The sequence below is a fragment of the Daphnia carinata genome, chromosome 10 (genome assembly GCF_022539665.2).
Source record: "Daphnia carinata strain CSIRO-1 chromosome 10, CSIRO_AGI_Dcar_HiC_V3, whole genome shotgun sequence".
NCBI classification, from domain to species: Eukaryota; Metazoa; Arthropoda; class Branchiopoda; order Diplostraca; family Daphniidae; genus Daphnia; species Daphnia carinata.
In genome coordinates this window covers 2,326,071-2,349,347 of record NC_081340.1, presented here as the reverse complement: position 1 = coordinate 2,349,347, position 23,277 = coordinate 2,326,071, and the positions used below count along the sequence as shown (strand labels likewise).

Sequence of the window (23,277 nt, the reverse complement as noted above, 5' to 3'; positions counted from 1 at the left end):
GGGCTATTTTGTTTTTAATGTCTTTTCGTATTGTTTCGCTGTACGACACAAAAAATTGAAGAATGTCTTTTTCAGAATAGAATGAATCAACAGTTTGAAAAGAAACAAGGAAAAATGAATATGAAGTCATCGTGTCAATTGTTTTTTTTTTTTTTTAAAGAAGCCTTCAAAAAAAAAAAAGAAGATGGTTAAGACGAATTAAGCGTTCAGAGCCGGCCGGTAAGCGAGCTGTCCAGCTCTTTTTTTTTTTTTTTTTTTTTGCTGGTCCAGTCTTTTTTTTTTTTTTTCTTCCATTTTTCTCTCTCCTTCTCTAGGCTTCCTTCTTATTTAAGCATAGACACACATACACGGCTCGGGCGTGAGTCAGCTGAGAGAGAAACAAACTTCCAAATCCCGCTAGAAGAAAACTGAAAAGAAAATGCGAAGAGAAAGACGAAGAAAAGAAAAAGATTTCCAAAAAAAAAGATGAATAGTAAGAGAATGAGAGAAAAGAAAAGAAATAAGGTGGAGGGAGGAGGAGGAAAGAGGAGGAGGAGGGAGCCTTGTGTATAAGTTTACCGTGTGGGAGCGGGACCGGCTCCAGTGGCCCCCCAGAGCTGGAACCGTGAGCAACACGTATACATACACGCTAGAATACATTACATTACATTAGATTGACTTACAAAAGAACGGACACAAGAAGAAGAAACAGGGAGAGCTCCAATCCCGAAAAAGAAGAGAGAAAAAAAACCAAAGAAACGAAAATTTCTTTTGGAGGGAGAGAAAGCTCAAGAAAAAAACATTTATTTTTTTTTTTTCGCAACGTGTGACTAAGGGAATTGAGAGGTTCTCTGGTACATCATCATTTTCGCAAAAAAAAAGAAGGGCGACATCAAACGCAATTTTTGCGGGTGAATTAGGGCTGCCGCTCTCTTCCGTTGTTTCTGTGTGTTCCTGCGCCAGTTCCGGTTTCTCAAACAAAGGAATCGAAGAAAAGTCAAGAAAAAAATGTCTCAGCGGTCCATAGTGCCGTCCCAGCAGCAAGTTCTGCTGGCCCAGCAGCGGACTGTGGAGCAGCGTTCGTCGGCTTCGACGACGACCGTCCGCGAATCGCACACTCGCGCCCAAGAGACCCGCGTCTCTCAGCAGACGTTCACCTCTCAACAGCACAGCACCAACACCACTCATCGAGGTTAGTTTTTGATTTGCATATTTTTATATAATTTTATTGCGATTTTTCCTAAGACGAGAGATTTCCGATTTTTTTCTAAGACAAGATTTTTTTTTTTTTTAAGTCGTGAGCTGGAATATTTTTGGGTGTGTGTGTGTAAGGGGCGGGGGGGGGGGTGCGCTGTGCAGGGCCACCAAAAATAGATGCTGAGCTTCCCATCAGCGTTAGTCGAGATAAGCTTGCGTTACCCATTGAAAAACGACCCTGTGCATCTCTCCGGGAGAATGTATGAAAAGAACTTTTTTTTTTTTAATTTTAAACACCACAAAAAAAAAAAAAAGAAATAGCGAGATATCATTTCGCTACTTCATTGTTTTTATTTTTTTTTTTGTTCAAAAAGGGGAAAGACAAAAAAAAAGTAGCGCAGCTCGTGGTGGGTCGTCACCCGATACTCTAGCGGAGAGGTGTATGTTCCTTTTGGTTCAAAACCAGAGGAATAGTTATGTTTGGAGGGGAAAGTCAAAAGAGACGGACAAAAAAAAAAATATCCCTGGAGCGCTATTTTTCTTTAAAAAAAAAATGTTTCTCCCTCGTCTGAGAAAAAGCTCGAAAGAAGAAGATGTGGATAAAGACGGGTGGGATGGAAGAATCCGTGTTTCCTCCATCGCATCCACCCTCGGCCTGAATGACTGACTCTTCGCATCTCGTAGAGAAAATGGTGTCAAATCTGAACGCGAAGAAGAAACACACCTGGGCTTAGAGAAAAGAAACACATCAGGGACCTGTGTGTAAGCGTAGCTAAAGCTTAAAGCCAAGCCAACAGCCCGAACGATCTATGCTAATGACACGCATACGTACATACACGCACGCCGGGGCTCCCAAATCGTTTCTGAAAAAAAAAAAAAACTTCTCTTTTAAGGAGTTTGTTCGTGCTGTCTTGCATCAACAGCGTAACACACGTAGGAGAGAGAGAGAGAGAAAAACCGGCGAGCAGACTCTCTCTTACACACAGGTGAGTCATACCTTTGACTTTAAAAGGTCAGAACGTTTCGCTAGAACCACAGAACGGCCAGCGACTAAAAGGGCAATACGTAAGATCTAGGATGGAAAGGAAAAAAAACGTCAGGTGGCCTGTCAATTTTGGGTATATCTCTTGTCCATTCTGATGGATAACTTCCAACAGTGAAAGACATTTGATCTTCCAATTTTTCTTGCAAGTGGGGAGCAGACGAAATGACGTTTTAACACGTTGTTGCAACGTTGGTTTTTTCGGTCATTGTCAGCAGTTGAACGAGAAATCATTTTGCCCTTTTAGAGTATCAAAAGAAGAAAATAAGACGATAAAAAGAGAGACAAGAGCAGAGAGAAAGTTGGCCAGTCAAATCCGATCCAGGTCGCAAAAGAGAGAAGGCCATCCTTGAATCGAAAAGTTGGATGACCGTTTAAACATTACAAACCTGGGTGATCGTCGTCATTTGGCTTTTAATAATCATCATAAAAAGAACAACTGGCAAGCGTGTAACGAAGGAATTGAAAACGAGAAGAAAGTCAACTTCTTCCTGAAGTGTACACTTTGGTGTGCCTGCACACGAGGAAAACAAGAACATCCAAGACAATCAAGAAAATGTGTCTATACACCCCTGCTGCTACGACGTATAGAATGGTATATACCCTTGGCTCAGAGCTAAATTTATATATCACATCTACCAGCACACTGTGTGTGTGAGAGAGAGTCTCGAACTTTACCCAGCTGAGAGAGCGTGTTCCAAAAATGGACACGAGAAACGCGAGATGGGGTCTCACTCTTTTCTTCGGGACCCCGGACTGCGTTCTCTCTCTCAATCACCAGCGGCTTTTGCAGTTCTTTGCTGCTTGGCTGCGGCGGGCATCTCGTTGGACAACAACGATATATATATTTTTAACTTTGTTGGGTGACGAGTACTCGCTTTCACACATCCGGCCATCTTCGCCAACTTCTTACCGTTACACAAGCATTAAACCACAACAACAACATCATTCTATATTACCCTATTTAATGTGAATTCTTCATTGTTGGGGCTGGTGCCGGACGGCTGAAAATGGAACGCGGATGTGCGTTCAGGATGATGATTATTAGACTCGTCGTCACAAGAAAAAACGAAAGAATTTATTACGAGATTCCATTGTTGTGGAATGCCCGTTGTAGACGCTGCGATCTAGCGGCCATAGACAGAATCGCCCCTTGGCTTCGAAAGAGTTTTCAAAAAACAAAAAGACAAGGACCTACAAAGTAATATTGGAAAAAGAACAAGGATATTTTTTCTCTCCCCCTCCGAGACACATAAGCTGCCGCGGGCGCCATAGTTTGATCAGATGGCAGCCAAAACTAATAAACAGACACAGTCAGTGTGTGTGTGTGTGCAAGAGTCAGAAAAAAAAGGGGCGCCAAGAGTAGTTGTAGTCGACTTGATGGGCTCGCACTAAATTATTATCGATGGCAGCTGACAGATGTTGTCGTGGGGACAGTCATTCATACCCCACTCACCAAACTGTTGCTCGTGAACAACCAATCGAGCGAGGTAGTATATTTTAGTCTCATCCATCATTCTCCATTACTTGAAATGCCTCCTCCATGTTCAACAGAATATGACTCAATCACTTTCAGTCACCTATCGTGGACAGACACCTTCATGCCTGCTTTTGAAATTTGTGCATATGCCATAAGAACTTGGAGAGCAAACTCGTAGTCTACTTTTGATGTTTTCGTGTTACCTGATGTTTCTGACATTCATGTTCTTTTACAGTTCAGGGTGCTATGCTGCAACAGGGCCATCATATTCAGCAACAAGGCCATCAAATCCAGCAACAGGGATATCAACAACAGCAGCAGATGATGCAAGTTTCTTTTTTTTCAGCTTTCTAAAGGAATTCATGTTGCTTATTGATGAGTTATGAGTGTACTTAATCACGATCTTTCCCCGTCAAAACAGTATGAGCGGCGGCCGACCTTCGATGATCATGGACGGATCACCACCAGTCTTTGAGCAAATCTTTCGCAATGCTCGTTTCGCTCAGGGGGGCGATGCCTTTTTCGAAGGCAAAGTGACTGGCAATCCCCGGCCTGAATTGTCGTGGACTCGCGAAGGCCAGCCCATCTCCACCGGTATACGTCCTAATTTATCATCATTTGTTTTTGAACTCGTTTTCATCACTGTCAACTCATTTCTCATCAACATTCTTTTCTCAGGTGGCAAATACCAAATGCAATACGAGCCGGCGACGGGCAAAGTGTCTCTGCTGATCACTCGCATCGGCCCGGGAGACGAGGGCGAGTACACTTGCACGGCCGTCAACAAGTTTGGCGAAGCCATTTGCACCGTTTACATCCAGCCGGAAGGACTCAACTTTCCTCAACATCTGCCAGAGATACACGAACGCAGCGCTCACACCGAGCTGCTCTCTTACCAGACGAACGGAAGTCAGCAAGAGCTCTACGACGCCGACTTCAAGGTGGACACGTTCGAGTACCGTTTACTGCGCGAAGTCGAATTCCGCGAGTCGCTCACCCGTCGCTCCCAGTTGGATCTTCAGACCGAGACGGAGACGGAAACCGAAACGGATTTCGAGCAGCTGACGACGCCGCTGGCCCCGCCCCAGCTGGTCCAGCAGCCTCGCAATACCAAGCTGCTCCAAGGCTCTGATGCCACCTTTCAGGTAAATATGCCATTGTTTTACCAGTTTAAATTTTGATATCATTTCAAAATGGAACATTTCCAGGCCAAGCTTCAAGGCAACCCGAAGCCAAAGTTGACGTGGTTCATGAACGGTGCCCGTTTGAACCCATCACCTCGTCACCAATTGACGCACAGCAACCACCTGGCCACACTCAAAATTCGCAACGTCCAACCTCAGGATGCTGGACATTACACACTGTTTGCCGAAAACGCTGCCGGATGCATCGTTTCAACTGCTTTCTTGGCCGTCGAACCTTCCGGCCCCAGCAATGGATTCTCGCCTGTCGATAAACGCGCCCAGTCTCGTCCGGCCGCAGCCATGGCCAGCAGTGAAGTGACTGCCGCCAAAGTGGCCAGGACGGCCTCGCAAGAACGTCCCGGAAATGATGCTGTCGTCATGGAGACGGGCGAACCCAGCGGCAAAGCCCTGCCGCCTCAATTCGTCCGCGTCCCGGCCGACCAGGAAGTCGGCGAGGGTAAAATGGTCCGTTTCGACTGCCGCATCACTGGCCGTCCCTACCCGGACGTCGTCTGGTACTTGAACGGCCGTCAGCTGCTGGACGACGCGACGCACAAAATCCTGGTCAACGAGTCCGGCAACCACGCCCTGATGATCACGGGCGCCGGCCTGGCGGATTCCGGAGTCATCCAGTGCGTCGGTCGCAATAAAGGAGGCGAGTCCAGCTTCCAGGTCCGTCTGTCGGTCATTGAGCGCGAGCAAGTCGTCGCCCCGAAATTCGTCGAACGTTTCACGACGATTCACGTCAAGGAGGGCGAGCCCGTCAGTCTGCACGCCCGGGCCATCGGCACGCCCATCCCCAAACTCACTTGGCAAAAAGACAGCGTGCCCGTCAACGCTGCCGGACCGGAATTGTCCATCAGCAACGAAGGTGGCAACAGCCTTCTCGACATCCCCTGCGCCCGTCTGGCCGACGCCGGATGGTACCAGTGTACCGCTCAGAACGTTGCCGGATCGACGGCCACCCGTGCCCGGCTCTTTGTCGACCAGCAGCAGCCGCTTTCCGGCCAGCCGAAAGCCATGCGCTTCCCCAAACCGACGAAAGTCATCCAGCCGGAGCCGGAACGCGAGCCCGAAGTCATTTACTTGCGACACGTCGAGCGCGCGCGCCCTCAAGCGCCCCGTCGCGAAGAAGAGGAACGTGTTTATGAGGCGCCCATCTTCATCCTTCCTTTGAAAGGTTTAAAAAAACGCATTTTATTTTTTTCATTCCAAATCAAAATAAATAATTGAGTCTTTTTAAAATTTAACCTACGCAGATGTGAACTTGGCCGAGGGCCAGCGGGCTTACTTTGAAGCCAAAGTCAATCCGGCCGGCGACCCCAACATGCGCGTCGATTGGTTTATCGACGGAAAACCCCTGGCGGCCAGCTCCAGAGTTACCGTCACGTACCGATTTGGATACATTTCCCTGCTGTTGATTGGCGTCATCCGCGAGGACAGCGGCGTCTACACTTGCCGGGTCAGCAACGAGGCCGGCTACGCCGATTCGAGCGCCGAGATGCGCGTCGGCCCTCGGGCGACGGTGGAACTGCAGTCGCAGCATCCCGAGTCGCTGGAACAGATCCAAATGTTGGAGGACTATTCGCGCTACCAGCGCAACACTTCGGTCGAGGAAATGTCCGGCGCCCGGCCCGTTTTCGTCAAGCCGCTCCACGATCTCGGCCTGATGAACGAGGGCTCTTACGCCCATTTCGAGGCCCAGATTCAGCCCGTCAGCGATCCCTACATGAAGATCGAGTGGTACAAGGACGGACGCTCCATCACGGCCAGCTCGCGCATCACCACCATTTACAATTTCGGGTAATCTTAAATAAATTCCTATTAATTTAAATTCAGAATTAATAGGTTTTCTCAAAATTAAAATCAGATACGTGGCATTGAATGTAATGCACTTGCGGGCCGAAGACGCGGGCATGTACACCGTGAAAGCCATTAATCGTCAAGGAGAGGCCGTCAGTCAGGCTTCGATCCAGGTTGCCACTCGTGGCACGGTCACCGGAGACCTGGGCATCCCCGAACAGCAGCGCTACATTGAGCGCATTGAGGAATTGGAAGCTTACCAGCAGTCGCTGGCCCAGCGAGGCCAGCCGGAACCGATTGAGGCCACGTCGCCGCCCGAGTTCAAGTCGCCCATCAAAGATCAACTGGAAATTCGTGAGGGAGGCTTTGCACACTTTGAAGCTCGTCTTGAACCCATCGGCGATCCCAAACTGACGGTCCACTGGTTCAAAGGTAAACATTTTTATTTTGAAATTTTAAAATGAGTTTCTAACGGCACATTTAATTCAAATTAGATGGAAAACCATTGGAGGCCAGTTCTCGCATCACCAATTTCTTCAATTTCGGCTACGTCGCTCTGACGATCAAGTTCATCACGATCCACGACCGCGGCGTCTACACTTGCGTCGCCCGGAACGCGCTGGGCGAGGCCACGACCGCCGCCAAATTGACGGTCATCTCGAAGCAGGACATTCTGCTCGACACGCAACACCCCGAGGGCTTGGAGAAGATCCGCTACCTGGAAGACGACTCGCGCTACGCCCGCAAAGAGGAGACGACGACGACCGTCACCATCAAGCCGCGTTTCCTCGGACCGCTCAAGGGCACCAACAAGATCGTCGAGGGTCAAAAGGCCCATTTCGAGATTCGACTGGAGCCGCAGAGCGATCCGACCCTGCGCGTCGAATGGTATTTCAACGGCAAAGTCATCATGCAGGTACAATCGATTTTTAAATTTGGGCCTACTTGAATATTCATTTCTTTCATTCTAAAAAAATAGGCGAGTCGTATTCATCTGTTCCACGACTTTGGCTACGTTGCCCTGGATATTTTGGACGTGCGATCTGAAGATGCCGGTACCTACACCGTCGTTGCCCGCAATGCCCTTGGCGAAGCTCAATCTGAAACCACGATGGTGGTAGAGACACGTAGCAGCGTCGATACGACGTCGATGCACCGCGCCGCTTACGACAAGGCTCAACGCCTCGAGGAATCCAAATTCCAGGTATTAAAAATTCACACGCGAAATAACAAAAAAATAAATGAATTTCATTTACAATTACAGGAACCGCAATACGACATTGAGGAGATCTCCAAGTCGCGTCCCATCTTCGTCATCCCGTTGAGCGACCCGCGCCCAGTCAGCGAGGGCAAGAACGTCCACCTGGAATGCCGCCTGGAACCGATGGGAGACCCGACGATGCGAGTCGAGTGGTTTTTCAACGGCAAACCCATCACGGTCGGTTCCCGTTTCAAATCCTATTTCGATTTCGGATTCGTCGCCCTGGACGTCATCGGCTGCACCGCCCTGGACTCTGGCGAGTACACGGTCCGAGCCACCAACCACCTGGGATCGGCCCACACGTCGGCCTGCGTCCGCATCATCGGCCGCTCGGACGTCATGACGGAGACGCAGCACGAAGGCGCCTGGGAACAGATCCAGATGCTCGAGGATTCCTCCAGATACACCCGCAAACAGGTGGAAGAGATGTCGATCGAGCAGATCCCTTGTTTCACCAAGCCCCTGCACAACATCGAAACGGTCGAAGGCACCAACATCCACCTGGAATGCCGCCTGATCCCCGTCGGAGACTCTTCCATGAGGATCGACTGGCTGGTCAACGGACAGCCCGTCCGCACTGGTCATCGATTCCGACCGGCTTTCGATTTCGACTATGTCGCCCTGGACATTCTCAGCGTCTACCCGGAGGACTCTGGCGTCTATACCTGCCGCGCTTATAACAAACTGGGCGAGGCCGTGACGTCGAGCAGCGTCCGCGTCGTTGCCAAGTCTCAGCTGATTCTCGAGTCGCAGCACCCAGGCGGTCTGGAGAAGATCCAGTACCTGGAAGACGCTTCGCGCTACAAGCGCCGCGAGGACATTGACGAGTCCGTCTCGATCCGTCCGCGTTTCCTCACCAAACCCAAACCCCAGGAAGGACTCCGCGAGGGCCAAAACGCCCATTTCGAATGCAAACTGGAACCCGTCCAGGACCCTAATTTGAAGGTGGAATGGTTCAAGAACGGCTGCCCGGTGACTATCGGCTCCCGTTTCCGGCCCATCCACGATTTCGGCTACGTCGCCCTGGACATTATCGGTCTGATCGCCGAAGACTCTGGCGTCTACACCTGCCGGGCTCAGAACGCGGTCGGCGTCGACGAGACGACCGTCAATTTATCTTGCAAGTCGTCTAAGCAGATTGTGACGGACGCCCAGCGCGACGGCCTCGGCATGGACAAGCTGCAGTACCTGGAAGACAGGTCGAAATACCAGCGGGCCGAAGAGACTGAAGAAGTTTGCACTCAGGTAATGAAGCAATTAAAAAAGACAGTTCGTTTTCGTTTACTTAATCCGACCATTTGGCCGGAATGTTAACCTTAAAAAAAAAATAAAATTTATGTTTAAATTAAATTAACCTATAATTTTTTGTGTATTATTGATCACACAACACTTGACTGGAACATACATCAGGCGCCAGTTTTTACGACGTCGTTGAAGACGATCGAAATCAAGGAGGGACAAAGGGCCCATTTCGAGTGCCGTTTGATTCCCGTCTCGGACCAGACGATGAGGGTCGAGTGGTTCCGCAACAACGTGCCATTAAAGTCCGGCTCGAGGTTCACAGAGACCAACAGCTTCGGATTCGTCGCCCTCGATATTATGTACGCTTATCCAGAAGACGCTGGAACGTACACCTGCCGGGCGTCCAACGCCCTCGGACAGGCCGTCACTTCGTGCCAATTGAATGTCCACTCTAAGAAATCGGTCGTCAGGGAGACGCAGAATCAGACGGCCCTCAGCCAGATCCAGTATCTCGAAGATACGTCACGCCAACAACGGCCCTCTGATGTTGATGATTCGACTACCCAGGTAAAAAATTCACATCAATTTTGATGAGGTTCATATCAAATTATCGATTGTTTTTTAATGTCCAGGCTCCAGTGTTCACTCAGCCGATGAAGAATTTGACTTTGAAGGAGAACCAATCGGCCCATTTCGAGGCCCGTCTCATCCCAGTGGGAGATTCCCGTCTGAAAGTGGAATGGTTCAAGAACGGAGTTCCTCTCCAAGACGCCAATCGAATTTCGACGCTGAACGATTTCGGCTTTGTGGCCCTCGATTTGAAGTACGTCCGTCCCGATGATTCTGGAACGTACACTTGCCGTGCCACCAACGAATTGGGTCAAGCCGTCACATCGGCTACGCTGATTGTCCAGTCGAGGGACACGCACGTCGTCACCGAGACGCACCATCAAACGGCCCTGGACAAGCTCCAGTACCTGGAAGATACGTCGCGTTACCAACGTCAAGTCGAAGAGGATTCCGTCGTGACGGAAAAGCCCAAATTCGTGGCCCCGCTCAACGGACCAACGAAATTAGTCGAAGGTCAAAACACGCACTTTGAATGCCGCATTGAACCGTACCCGGATCCCAGCACTAAGGTCGAGTGGTTCCATAACGGAAAGGCTTTGTCGACTGGACATCGTTTCCGCACCGTCCACGATTTCGGGTTCGCCGCCCTGGACATTTTGAGCGTCTACCCGGAAGATTCGGGCGAGTACACGATCAAGGCCACCAACAAGCTGGGCAGCTGCACGTCTACTCTTAACATTGACGTGTCATCACGTTCCGGCCTCATTACCGAATCGCAACATCAAGCGGCCCTGGATAAGATCCTGTACCTGGAAGACGACTCGCGTCATAGACGGGTCGATGAAGTCGATTCGAATATGACGGACAAGCCGTCCTTCGGCCGTCCTCTTTGCAATTTGAATTTGTCCGAAGGCCAGTCGGCTCATTTGGAAGCGACGCTGGTGCCCGTTAATGACCCGACGATGCGCGTTGAATGGTATCACAATGGCCGTCCCATCACGCAGGGCCATCGATTCCGCACGACTTATGATTTCGGATTCGTTGCGCTGGACATCCTCTACGCGTACGCTGAAGATTCTGGAACGTACATGTGCAAAGCCATCAACGCCAATGGAGAAACGGTGACCACGTGCTCGGTGACGGTTGAGGGCAAAGCTGGACTCGTCTTGGACACGCTCGATCAACAGCGATTGACTAAAATCAATGAGCTGGAAGCTTACACCCGTCCGGCTAAAGAAGACGTCGAGCAGGAAATGCAGCGGCCCATTTTCACGACTCCGCTCCAGAACCTGGAAAACATGAAGGAGGGCGATCACGCTCACCTGGAATGCCGCCTGGAGCCCATCAACGACGCCAAGATGCGCGTCGAATGGTTCGTCAACGGCATGGCCATCCGCACTGGGCACCGATTCCGCGCCACTCACGATTTCGGCTACGTCGCCCTGGACATTCTCTACACTTACCCGGAAGACACTGGAACTTACATGTGCAAGGCCATCAACGCTCTTGGTGAGGCCGTCAACACCTGCACCATCCAGGTGGCGTCCAGGAAGTCGATCTACCTGGACTCTCAACACCCTGAAGGCTGGGAAAAGATCCGCGCCCTGGAATCGCACACGCACCTCCGCCCTGAAGAAGTCGAAGAGCCCGCCGGTCCGCCCAGGTTCATTACCGAGCTCCAGGGAACCACCAAATTGAAGGAAGGGCAAACGGCCCACCTGGAATGCCGCGTCGAGCCCGTCCGCGACCCCAAACTGCGCGTCGAAGTCTTCCACAACGGCAAGCCGCTCCAGTCGGCTTCGCGCTACCACGTCACCTGCGATTTCGGTTACATCGCCCTGGACATTAAGCACGTCTTGCCCGAAGATGGCGGCAAGTACACCGTTAAAGTCGTCAACGATTTCGGCGAGTGCAGCTCCGCCATCGACATTGAGGTAATTCAATTTAATGGTACATTTCAATTGAAATTTGATGGAATAAAAATTCAATTTTAAATGACAGGTTGAGGGACGTAGCGGACTGATCCTGGAGTCGCAACATCCGCAAGGACTGGACAAGATCCGCGAATTGGAAGACGCTTCGCGATTCCGCAAGGAAGTCAACCTGGAACCGGTCCCGTTCCAGCGTCCCGTCTTTACGGCCCCTCTGCAGAACCTGGACGGCCTTTTGGAGAACGCCAACGCTCACCTCGAGTGCCGCTTGATCCCTGTGGGCGATCCGTCGCTCAAGGTCGAATGGTTCCACAACAACCTGCCCCTGGGAGACTCTTCGCGCATCCAGAAGACGCACGATTTCGGCTACGTCGCCCTGGACATTTCGCACATCCGAGATGAAGACCAAGGCATTTACATGTGCCGGGCCACCAACTCTCTCGGCGAGGCCGTCACGACCTCATCCGTCAAGATCCTGTCCAAGGCCAACATCCAACTGGAAAGCCAACACCCCGAGGGCATGAAGAAGATCCGCGAGCTGGAAGAGGGCAAAGCCCCGCAGCGCGGCCCGGAGCAGGACAACGTTTTCGAAAAGCCCGTCTTTACCACCTGCCTGACTGGACCGGCCGAGTTGCTGGAGGGTCAGAACGCGCATTTCGAGTGCCGCGTCGTGCCCGTCGGCGACCCGACACTCCGTTTCGAGTGGTACGTCAACGGCGTCGAGCTCAAAATGGGCTCGCGCTTCCGAGTTACCCACGATTTCGGTTACGTCACCCTGGACATGACGTCCGTCATCCCTGAAGATTCGGGCGTTTACATGTGCAAGGCCATCAACAAGGCCGGCGAAGCCGTTTCCACCACGGCCATGAAGGTCCGCTCTCGCGGTAGCATCCTGGGCGACGCCGTCCAGCCGCAGGCTTGGCAGAAGATCCAGTTGAAGGAGACGGAACTCAACCGGGCACCGACCGCTTACGAGGAGGCGCCTCTATCCGAAGCTCCTCGTTTCATCAAGAACCTGGTCAACCAGGAACTCCTGGCCGAAGGGCACAATCTCCACCTGGAAGCCCAGGTTGAGCCCAGGAGCGATCCTCACTTGAAGGTTGAATGGTACCACAACGGCGTCCAGTTGATGACCGGATCTCGCATCCGGAGCACTTTCGATTTCGGACTCGTTTCCCTGGACATCACTGGACTCCGAGCCGACGATTCCGGCATTTACGTCTGCAAGGCCGTCAACAAGCTGGGCGAGGCCGTTTCGACCTGCACCATCCGAGTCGAAGCTCACGGATGGCTCCTGGGCCAGGCGCTCCGTCCGGAAGCGCTGGCCAAGATTGCCGCCCTGGAGGACCAGACAGTCCGGGAGATGCCCGAACAAGAGACGGACTACGAATCGCCCGTCTTCATCACTCACTTGAACAACGTCGAGTGCCGAGAGGGCGAGACGGCCCATTTCGAGTGCCGCGTCCAGCCGTGCAAGGACCCGACGATGCAGATCGAATGGTTCGTCAACGGCAAACCGCTGCCCGTCGCTTCCCGTTTCAACGCCACCTACGATTTCGGCTACGTCTCCCTGGACGTCACCCACGTCTACGCCGAAGATTCCGGCGTCTACACCTGCCGCGCCCAGAACGCTAAAGGCCAGGCCGTCTCCACCGGAACGCTACGCTGCACAAGCAAGGCCAACATCTACCTGGACACTCAACACCCGCAGGGCAAGGCCGGTTTGGAGGCCGTCCACGAAGCCGAAGAGGCTTACTACGCCAAATACCAGCGCCAGTCGTCGACTCCGGAGGCCAGCTTCCCCAAACCGCTGTTCATCATCCCTCTGCCGGAGAAGTTCTCGCCGGCCGAAGCCCAGCCGTTGCACATGGAGTGCCACGTGGAGCCGAAACAGGACCCCAAACTGCGCGTCGAGTGGTTCTTCAACGGCAAACTCCTGGACCACGGCTCCAGGTTCAAGATGACGAACGATTTCGGGTTCATTTCCCTGGACTTGTCGGACGTTTACGCCAGAGATCAGGGCGTCTACACCTGCCGGGCTAGCAACGCGGCCGGAGAGGCTTTTACGACGACGACCGTCTACTGCCAGGGCAAAGAGGGCCTCATCGAAGACACTCAACACCCGAAAGGCGAAGCCGGCCTGGAGCAGATTCAGCGTTTGGAGGATTCGCTGCTGCCCAGCAGGGACGGAGCCGACGCGGACGAAGACGGCAAAGCTCCCGTTTTCACTTCGCAGTTCCAGAACGTCACGAACCTCCTGGAAGGCGATATCGCCCACTTTGAGGCGACGCTGACTCCCACCGGCGACCAGACGATGACGGTCGAGTGGTTCTTTAACGGCCAGTCGCTGAAACTGGGCCATCGCGAACGCACCGTCCACGCTTTCGGCATGGTCGTCCTGGAAATTATCGGCACCAAAGTCGAAGACTCTGGCATCTACACCTGCAGGTAATTGATTGATTTTGGAGATATTTGATTGAATTTTAAATTTAAAAAATTGTGTGTCTGGAACAGGGCTACCAACAAATGGGGTGTGGCTGAGATAAGCGTGACTCTTGAATGCGTCGATATGTCCAGCGGTCAGAAACCGGAATTTACATCACAGATCCAGAGCCTGGAAGGCCTCAAGGATGGCCAATCGGCTCATTTCGAATGCACGTTGGTACCCGTCGGAGATCCCAATCTCAAGGTACGTCCTTTATAGACAGACGTCCCTTTAACAAGTTATTGAAAAATATTGTTCCATGACAGGTCGAGTGGTTCGTCAACGGACAGCCGCTCCGTCACTCGTCTCGCATCAAGACGGTCTCGGATTTTGGTTTCGTCGTCCTGGACATTGCCTACGTCCAGTCTCACGATTCCGGCGAGTACATTTGCAAGGCCAGCAATAAATTCGGCGAGGATTTCACCCGGGCAACTCTGCGCTGTTCCGGCAAAGGCGGAGTCTACTCCGACTCTCTTCAACCCGACTCGCTGGCCAAGATCCGCGCCCTCGAAGAACAAGCCCTGGACGCTCCGGCTCCTCTAGCCGCCGCTGCCGAGGCTCCCAAATTCGTCAGCCAATTGGTGGACATTGCCCGTCTGGTTGAAGGTCAAAGCGCCCACTTTGAGGCCCGTCTGACTCCGGTCAACGACCCGCTCCTGACTGTCGAATGGTATTTCAACGGGACGAAACTGCCTACTGGACACCGGTTCCGCACGTTCCACGATTTTGGCATCGTCATCCTGGACATTTTGTACTGCTACGAGGAGGATTGCGGCGTCTACGAGTGCCGGGCCGTCAACCGGATGGGCCAGGACACGACGAAAGCGACGCTCAAGTGCCTGTCGAAGGCCAGTCTCATCCTGGACTCTCAACTGCCCAAAGGCATGGAATCTTTGCAAAAGATCCAGTCGCTCGAAGACAAGGAGCGTCGCGAAGGCGCCGTCGAGGAAGTGGCCCGCCAGGCGCCCGTCTTCACCGTCCCGCTCAACAACGTGGCCGGCCTTCGCGAAGGAGAGAACGCCCATTTCGAGGGCCGTTTGACCCCGACCGACGATCCAAAACTCAAGGTAAAAAAAAATGTTCCAGTCTAATTGAATATGAAATGATGTTAACCTGTTTGGACCTTCTTTTAGGTCGAATGGTTCTTCAACGGCAAACCTCTTAGGACGGGCTCTCGCATCCGCACTTTCTGCGATTTCGGCTTCGTCATCCTGGAAATTTCGCCCGTCTACCCGGAGGATTCCGGCGAGTATTCTTGCCGGGCCATCAACGAGTACGGCGAGGCTGTGACATCCGCCTCGCTGAAATGCCAGGGCAAACGCAACGTCATTTTCGAGTCTCAACTGCCCAAGGGCATGGAACGCACCATCGAGCGCATCGCCGAGCTGGAGGGTCTTGGAGGCCGTCCGGCCGACCAAGCCGCCGAAACGGACACTGGCAAACCGCCAGAGTTCTTGAGCCAACCGGGCGATCTTTTACTGCCCGAGAACGGCCTGGCCCATTTCGAGTGCAAATTGACTCCGGTCGGCGATCCGAGTCTGCGCGTCGAATGGTTCCACAACGGCAAACCATTGCTGGCCGGCTCCAGAGTCAAGACCATCTCTGATTTCGGTTTCGTCATCCTCGAAGTCTCTGGCGTCTACTCCCGCGACGCCGGCCTCTACACTTGCAAGGCCAGCAACAAGCACGGAGAAGCGTCCGTCACTTGCACCCTCCAAGTCAAGGGCCGTCAGGGCATCATCCTGGAGCCTCAGTTGCCGCAGAGCTTCAAGAGCGGCACTCAGTCTATCCAGAAATTGGAAGAGAATCTTTACAAACGGGACGAACCGGCCGCTCCGGCCGACGATCAGCCCAATCCGCCCCGCTTCGTCAGCGAAATTAAAGACCTGGACTTGGTCGAGGGCCAAGCGGCCCATTTCGACTGTCGCGTCGAGCCCGTCGGTGACGCTTCGATGCGCATCGAATGGTTCCACAACGGCCGCCCGCTCGGCTCTGGCTCTCGCATCCGCATGCTGGACGATTTCGGCTTTGTCGTCCTGGACATTGACTGGACTTTCCCCAGAGACGCCGGGGAGTACGTCTGCCGGGCGACGAACCGTTGGGGCTCGGCCACGACCCGCGCCAAACTCGTCACCAAAGCCAAACGCGACGTCAACCTGGACTCTCAACTGCCTCAGGGCATGACGGGCGAGAAACTGCGCGACCTGGAACGCGGTCCGGTCGTCGAACGCATCCAGGAGGACACCCCCGAAGCAGCACCTCATTTCACTCAGCAATTGAAGGAGATGTCGATGGAAGAAGGTGAAACGGCCCATTTCGAGTGCCGCGTCGAGCCCAAGACGGACCCGAGTCTGCGCGTCGAGTGGTACCACAACGGCAAGCCGCTCCAGAGCGGCCACCGATTCCGCACCGTCTACGAGCTGGGTTTTGTCTCGCTGGACATCCTCTACGCCTACCCCGAAGATGCTGGAGAATACCTATGTCGTGCATTTAATCGCATCGGCGAGGCCACTACGAAAGCCAGTCTCACTTGCAAGAGTAAGTCCATTTCATAAAGCCTTTCACATTGATTTTGAATTTAATTGTAATTTCTTTTTTGAAAATTAAGGTGTTCCAGCCATCATTATGCAGAACCAGATGCCGAGGGGCATGAAGAAATCAGAGACGCTGCTCCAGATGGAAGCGGCTCTCAAGAAGTACACGTCCGAGATCTTCTTGACGGAAGAGGACATTTACGACGCGGATAAACGCCAACCACCGAGGTAACGGAGCACCTCATCAAATTTAATGCATCCAAACTAAAATTGTTTTAAAAATGCCTATTAGATTCGTGACTCACATCAAGGACATGATGGAACTGAAGGAGATGGAAGCGGCGAAATTCGAGTGCCAATTGGCTCCAGTCGGCGACCCCAACATGCGCCTGGAATGGTTCTTCAACGGGAAACCGCTGCCTTACAAGACTCGCTTCACTCCCATCTACGATTTCGGCTACGTTGCCATGAATTTCGGCTGGGTCTACCCGGAGGATTCCGGCGAGTACCTCTGCCGGGCCACCAACAAGTACGGCTCGGACGAGACGCGCGCCTTTATCAAGACGACCGGCCGTCCTGGAATCATCTACGATTCTCAATTGCCCAAAGGCATGCAGAGCGTGGAAAAGATCCGCGAGATGGAGGCCTCCTGGCAGAGGTTTGTACGCTATTGATACGGACATAAGAATGAAAAGCTCAATCAATTCATTTATCATTGTAAACCAGGATGCCTGACGAAAGGGTCGAAGCCGAAGTGCAAAAGGAAAAGCCCGTCTTTGTACTGAAACCAAAGGACGTCCAGGTGATGGAAGGCGAATGGGCACGTTTCTGCTGCCGCGTTACCGGCTATCCTCGCCCGCGTGTCATGTGGATCTTGAATGGACACACCGTCATTAATGTACGTTTCTCATTTTTACCGATAGATGTCGCAACGGTCTGACGTTTCGTTTCAAAAACAGGGCACTCGCAATAAGCTGACCTACGACGGCATGTGGCACCTGGACATCCCCAAGACGCGCCAGTACGACGACGGCAAACTGGAAGTCGTCGCCCGCAATTCCCAGGGCGCCGCCAGCTGCACCGTCGAGCTCAAAGTCACGGCCAGGACCGACGACCACCGAGGCGTCCTTAAAAATTCACCCAAACGTAAGTCTGCCTAACAATAATCATTCGATTCTTTTTCCAGCCTCGTGGTCCAGCCAAGCTGACGTCTCAAAATGCCTCGTGACTAATGCCAATGAGATTTTAGGTTGCACATTGCCAGGATACACCAATTGTTCATCATCTTTCTTTAACATAACACACACAAACACACTTTACATGACATGACACTCAACATCTTTGCCCCCTTCACCTTTTTTCCCCTCCACCTTTCCATCGCTCATCATCTGCTGGCGAGTCCGGTGCCCCTGAAACCAGGCAAGGGTAAGGTATTGTAAATAAAAAACAGTGTGACCCAAACTACTTGATCCTTCGAAATCAGAAATACCCTTCTGAATTTTAGCCCAGTCGTGTCTTTTCTTTGTTGTGTGTCTGTGTCTGTGTTTTGTCTGTCATCTTAGATGATTCCTCATGTCTTTCCTTTGCCCGTCACAACATCTCTGAGAGGTCAGAGATTGAGACCTGATTTGATTTAGTACAAAAACAAGATGAAAAAACTCAGAATCTTTTAGCCAACCCTTGTCGGTCTTCTTTGTCTGTCCTGTTTTCCAAAATGCAGCATGGTATGATAGCGACCTGAAAACTTACCAAAAAGATCGCCAAGATGGCGGCGAACTTCAGAGACGTTTCGAAGACCCATCTCGCCAAACGTTGACCGAGTCTGCCGAATTCTTCACCAAGAAGGCCGTCGTCGAAACGGAAACGGAATGGCAACGTCAGGTCAAGAACAAGAAGAACGACGACTACTACAAGAGTCTCAAACAGGTAAAACACCTTCACCTTTGAATTGATTTGAATTGATTCACCTTGAAATTTTAAACGATAACCATTGGACATTTTTTTGCAGCTGGAAGAGAACGTCGTGCACAAGGAAGTGAAATTCCGCGAAGCCTCGCACCAGTTCGCCATTCCCGGCGAGAAGATTGTCAAGAGTTCCATGGCCAAGGGCATGGCCCAGAGCTACGAAACCAAATTGTAAGTCTTTAATCATTTTGGAAATTGAAATATGAAAATAAATCATTTGGTTTTTAAAGGGATCATTCGACGGAGACGGACCAGATGACGACGGTCATCAGCCGGCAATCGGTGGAGCGCCAAACGGCCACGAGTCGCAAGACGAGCGAAGCGCACCGTTCCGAAGTGCACATCGATTCGGACCGCGGAGGTTTGCCACCCGACCCGTTTGAATCGTCTGTTCACGGACGCGAGGTGCACGTTGCCAAGCAGAAACAAACTCAAAAGGAAACCAAAGGACAACTGGAAATTACCCGCAAGATCACGGCCACTGAAACGACGGAAGTGGAACACAAAGGTCGCACCCACGAGCGTGTCGTCCAGGGACAAGTGGTACGCTTTCTTATTCAATTTCTGTTTACGCTATTTGAATTGTTTTAAATGTAACCATGTTCTATAGAAGCCGGCCGTCCCGCCTTTCTTCACTAAAAAGATCCAGCCTTGCCGCGTCTTCGAGCATGAAAGCGCCCGTTTCGAGGTGGAATTCGAAGGCGATCCCAATCCGACCGTCACTTGGTTCCGAGAGGATTTCCCCATCAAGAACTCGTCCGAGTTCCAGATCCACAATCTCGGCTCCAAGTCCGTCCTGGTCATCCGCCAGGTCTTTATGGAGGATTCGGGCATTTTCGCGGCCGTCGCCGAGAACCGTGGCGGAGCGGCCAAGTGCAGCGCCAACCTGGTGGTCGAAGAGCGACGGGCCAGCCGTGGAGGACTCGTACCGCCTTCTTTCCTCACCACCATCCAGGACACGAGCGTCAAGGCCGGCCAGCTGATCCGCTTCGACGCCAAAATTACCGGCACGATGCCCATGGACATTTACTGGTTGAAGAACGGACGGAAAATCTCGTCCGACATCCGCTACAAGATCCTGGACGAGGACGACGTCCACACGCTCATCATCATCGAGACGCTGCCGGAAGATTCGGGCGTCTACGAGTGCGTGGCCATCAATTCGGCCGGCGAGGGAAGATGCGAGGCCCAGTGCTACGTCGAAATGGCCCAAGTGGTCAAGTCCGGCGGATCATCGCCCGAGGCTAAAGGCTCTTCGAAATCATCGACGTCTGCCCCGCGTTTCGCTTTGGCCATGAAAGAGCAGAACGTGCCAGAGGGTCAAGCGGCCGTTTTCCGGTGTCGCGTCGCCGGCCACCCGGCCCCGCAAGTCACTTGGGAAAAGGACGGCCAGCAGATCAAGCCTTCGCGCTATTTCATCATGTCGCAGGAGGGCAGCGACACGCACGTCTTGCGCATCTCTGAAGCCTTCCCCGAAGACGAGGGATCGTACCGATGCGTCGTGACAAACCCATCCGGCCGTGCGGAATGCTCTGCCAGCCTCCACGTCATCGGTAATAAAACTATCTTTTCAAAATTTTATTATTCTTAAAAACATGTTTATTAAATTTATTTTTGTGTTAAAATTTAGCTCCCGATTCTGGGGATGTTCCACCATCGTTGACTAACCTGGAAGATGTCAACGTCGTTGAAGGTAGCCCCGTGCAATTCCGCACTTTGGTTAGTGGCACTCCGCTACCGACCATCCAATGGATGCGCGAGGGTCAAATCATCCCACCTTCAAGCGACTTTCAGGTATTTTATAATTTATTTCTTCCCGCCATTTTGAAAGGAATTTAATGTTGAGTTCTCTCTTTTTACATCATTGTGATTGATGAAACAGATGATCCAGGAAGGCAATCACGCCGTTCTGTTGATCAAAACCACCTATCCGGAGGATTCGGGCGTCTACACGTGTCGCGCCACCAACCCGGCCAGTCAAGTGGAATCGTCTGCGTACCTGACCGTGCACAGTAAGCCCTAAAAAAAAACCACACACAAACAAAACGAAACAAACATCTCCCATAACACACGCACGCATTGATTGTTCTGAACTCTTTCATTTTTTTTTTTTCGTCCTTCGTTAACGCGGACGAGCATTAAAGAGTGCAGCTGGTGTGTTTTTAGTAATGGGGAAGTTTAAATGTGCCACAAGAAAGGATTTTGTTTTGTTTTGTTTTTATTTTTATTCAAATTTCCCGCTACTACGCTGAACCGGCCACAATTATCAAAAACGGAAAAAATTCAAAAAAAAAAAATGCAGCTTATTTTTATGATAAACCCAAACAAAAGACAAAGAGTTTTGTGTCAAATTTACAAATTAACCTTTTGATTTAGTCTAGATTTTTATTAACTCGTTACACAATTTGATTTTTTATCAGTTTTTTTCGTTGAATTATCTCTCCCTCATGATATACGACGTTTTTATGACACTCTTTTCTCTCTCTCTCGTCGTATTTTTTTTTTAATTATTATTTTGCATTGTCAGCCCAGCTAACACAAAATCCTTAATTAAAAAAAGAAACTGGACAGAGGTTGAATGGAAAACAAGAGGACAAAGAGTCTTTTAAGGAGGTGGGCCGAATCGCTGCATAATTAAACGTGTGTGTGTTGTTGTTCCAGTCAAAAAAAAAATATCCAGTGAGAGAGAGAGAGAGAGGAGAGAGAAAAAAAAAAGTTGAAAGGCCACAAATACTCGTCCTCCTCTTGTTTTCACTTCCGTTTGTCCATTTTCAACGCCCCCTCAAATAATTCAATGTGTCTTATTATATTGGCCACTGTTCACTAACTGCAGTTTTTTATTGACTCGGCTTTTTTATTCCACACTTTTTTTGGATCTTTTGTAGTGAGAGCATCAAACAAAACCCAACTCCCCCCCTACCCTTTTTTGAAGTGCCTTTTGAAATTTACAATTATTTTCCTACTCATTCTTTTGGAAGGTGATCGCAGCTTTTTTATATTTGGAACAAAAAAATCCTTTGATATAATCACAAACGCCATATTTGATGTAGAGCAAAAAAAAAGGCTTTTCTTATTTCTTATTGTCGTTGTCGTGCCACACCCAAACGCTCTTTTGAATGAATTTTTATTTCATATGTCGGCCTTTTTTATTTTTAATTTTTCGAATTTTAAATGGCTCTTCCGCCCTCGCCCATCCCTTTTTTGCGCGCTGTCCCGCTCTCCCCCTGTCCGTTCTGCCTACTTTTATTTTTCCCCCCTCTCAAACAAACAAACAAAAAAATACAAGCAAGTTTCAAAACGAAACGAACGAGAACAAAAAAATTTCTAGTAGTTGATATTATTATTTTTATTTTTATTCCACACACACACATGACACCGTCGAAATACACGAGCACAAAGCATGTTGGCCAGGAAACAAAAAATCAATTTGGATTGTTGTTGGAATTTTTTTTTTATTATTTTTGCTGTCTTCGTATTTGACCTTGATTTGCATGAACAAGAACACAACCAAAATCAAAAAAAGACGTGACACGAAAAAATCGAGAAAAATGTCTTCTTTCAATTAACCACACATTTAAAACAAATGAAAAGAGAGAGAGAGAGAGTAAATGAAACAGCAACGACACAAAACTCTTGTTGGTTGTAATAGAATTTTTGTTGGGGGCCGGTTCAGATCTACGTTAAGACACACGAGAGAGAGAATGTTCGGTTTGAACGACCGACTGCGACCGAGTCGAGTCGGTAACTGCCGATTCGATCTTGCGTGTACTCCCTACAAACAATTTTTTTTTTTTTTTTTTTCGTTTGTTTTCGTTAGTTAGTTTTGGCTGTTCTGGAACTCTAGATACTTCCAAGGGTGCGTGAGTCAGCCGTAATGACTCACGCACATCTCTTTTCTATCCTCCACTCGTCATTAGCTTCAAATATGGTCGTGGCGACAGGACCTCACCTATGGGTGGTACCGCCAACGTTTCACAGCTGGCCATTCCCTTCTCTAATGATAACAAGCTCAGGCACTGGGTTGTAAAAAATTTGTAATCAAGCAGAACTCTCTCTCTCTCCATGTCGACCTCCTACGATAAACAAAACAAAAGAGAAACAGGATAGAAGGTTGAATCAACAATCAAACATTGTGTGTGCGTTTAGCTTTGATATAGAAACGGCTAAGCTGGAACGTTTCCAATTTTTAGGCCAGTCATTTTAAAGAAAGATTAAACAAAAAATAGAAATGCTGAAAGAAATATTTACGTGTACAGGGAAACAGGCCAGATATCAACGAGTTGGTCATCACAAAGGACCAAAGACGCCAAGTGATGACCAGACGACTAGCAGCGATTCCTTTAAGACGACTGGTCACGTCTCGGTTGCAACTGCGTCTACAGATGAACAGAGACGGACCAGCCGGTCAGAAGTTGGTCATCAAGTTGCTCCTTGGAGAAGGAGAGAATCCAGTTCTCCACCAACGGAAAGGATTCCGCTCGTAGACGAAGCTCCCTGGCGCAAAAGAAGCCGATCGGAAGACAGGCGTCCTGGACAATTATCCATTAAGAAAAACGAACCAGCCTGGAAGCAAGGTTTGCAACTGTTGAAGAAACCGCAACAAC

At 50.6% G+C, this 23,277-nt stretch overlaps 3 protein-coding genes across 5 annotated transcripts in view; all 3 read left to right on the top strand.

Annotated features, from left to right (window-relative positions):
• LOC130702069 (titin-like) overlaps nucleotides 1-23,277 on the top strand; it is an 80,355-nt gene that overhangs the window by 16,682 nt on the left and 40,396 nt on the right. For 2 of the 3 annotated variants that reach the window (XM_059497331.1, XM_059497329.1), the window contains exons 2-19: nucleotides 4,120-4,292; nucleotides 4,377-4,843; nucleotides 4,907-6,062; nucleotides 6,142-6,685; nucleotides 6,753-7,117; nucleotides 7,180-7,601; nucleotides 7,665-7,889; nucleotides 7,950-9,191; nucleotides 9,357-9,755; nucleotides 9,821-11,692; nucleotides 11,760-14,137; nucleotides 14,204-14,378; nucleotides 14,441-15,241; nucleotides 15,308-16,712; nucleotides 16,783-16,936; nucleotides 17,001-17,366; nucleotides 17,435-17,606; nucleotides 17,668-17,854. In XM_059497331.1, the coding sequence (XP_059353314.1) occupies nucleotides 4,121-4,292; nucleotides 4,377-4,843; nucleotides 4,907-6,062; nucleotides 6,142-6,685; nucleotides 6,753-7,117; nucleotides 7,180-7,601; nucleotides 7,665-7,889; nucleotides 7,950-9,191; nucleotides 9,357-9,755; nucleotides 9,821-11,692; nucleotides 11,760-14,137; nucleotides 14,204-14,378; nucleotides 14,441-15,241; nucleotides 15,308-16,712; nucleotides 16,783-16,936; nucleotides 17,001-17,366; nucleotides 17,435-17,606; nucleotides 17,668-17,854 (12,502 nt within the window). In that variant the 5' untranslated portion in view covers nucleotide 4,120. The remainder of the gene's footprint in view (nucleotides 1-4,119; nucleotides 4,293-4,376; nucleotides 4,844-4,906; nucleotides 6,063-6,141; nucleotides 6,686-6,752; nucleotides 7,118-7,179; nucleotides 7,602-7,664; nucleotides 7,890-7,949; nucleotides 9,192-9,356; nucleotides 9,756-9,820; nucleotides 11,693-11,759; nucleotides 14,138-14,203; nucleotides 14,379-14,440; nucleotides 15,242-15,307; nucleotides 16,713-16,782; nucleotides 16,937-17,000; nucleotides 17,367-17,434; nucleotides 17,607-17,667; nucleotides 17,855-23,277) is intronic. The other variant, XM_059497330.1, reaches the window with a different exon arrangement.
• LOC132088413 (uncharacterized) lies at nucleotides 593-4,067 on the top strand. The gene is made up of 2 exons (XM_059497336.1): nucleotides 593-1,171; nucleotides 3,934-4,067. Exons 1-2 carry the CDS (start codon nucleotides 988-990, stop codon nucleotides 4,050-4,052), a joined length of 303 nt encoding a protein of 100 aa, XP_059353319.1. The 5' UTR covers nucleotides 593-987; the 3' UTR covers nucleotides 4,053-4,067.
• LOC132088412 (titin-like) lies at nucleotides 18,001-21,976 on the top strand. The gene is made up of 7 exons (XM_059497333.1): nucleotides 18,001-18,133; nucleotides 18,429-18,634; nucleotides 18,717-18,844; nucleotides 18,904-19,216; nucleotides 19,284-20,226; nucleotides 20,304-20,467; nucleotides 20,556-21,976. The coding sequence occupies exons 1-7, from the start codon at nucleotides 18,034-18,036 to the stop codon at nucleotides 20,694-20,696; spliced, it is 1,995 nt and encodes a 664-aa protein (XP_059353316.1). The 5' UTR covers nucleotides 18,001-18,033; the 3' UTR covers nucleotides 20,697-21,976.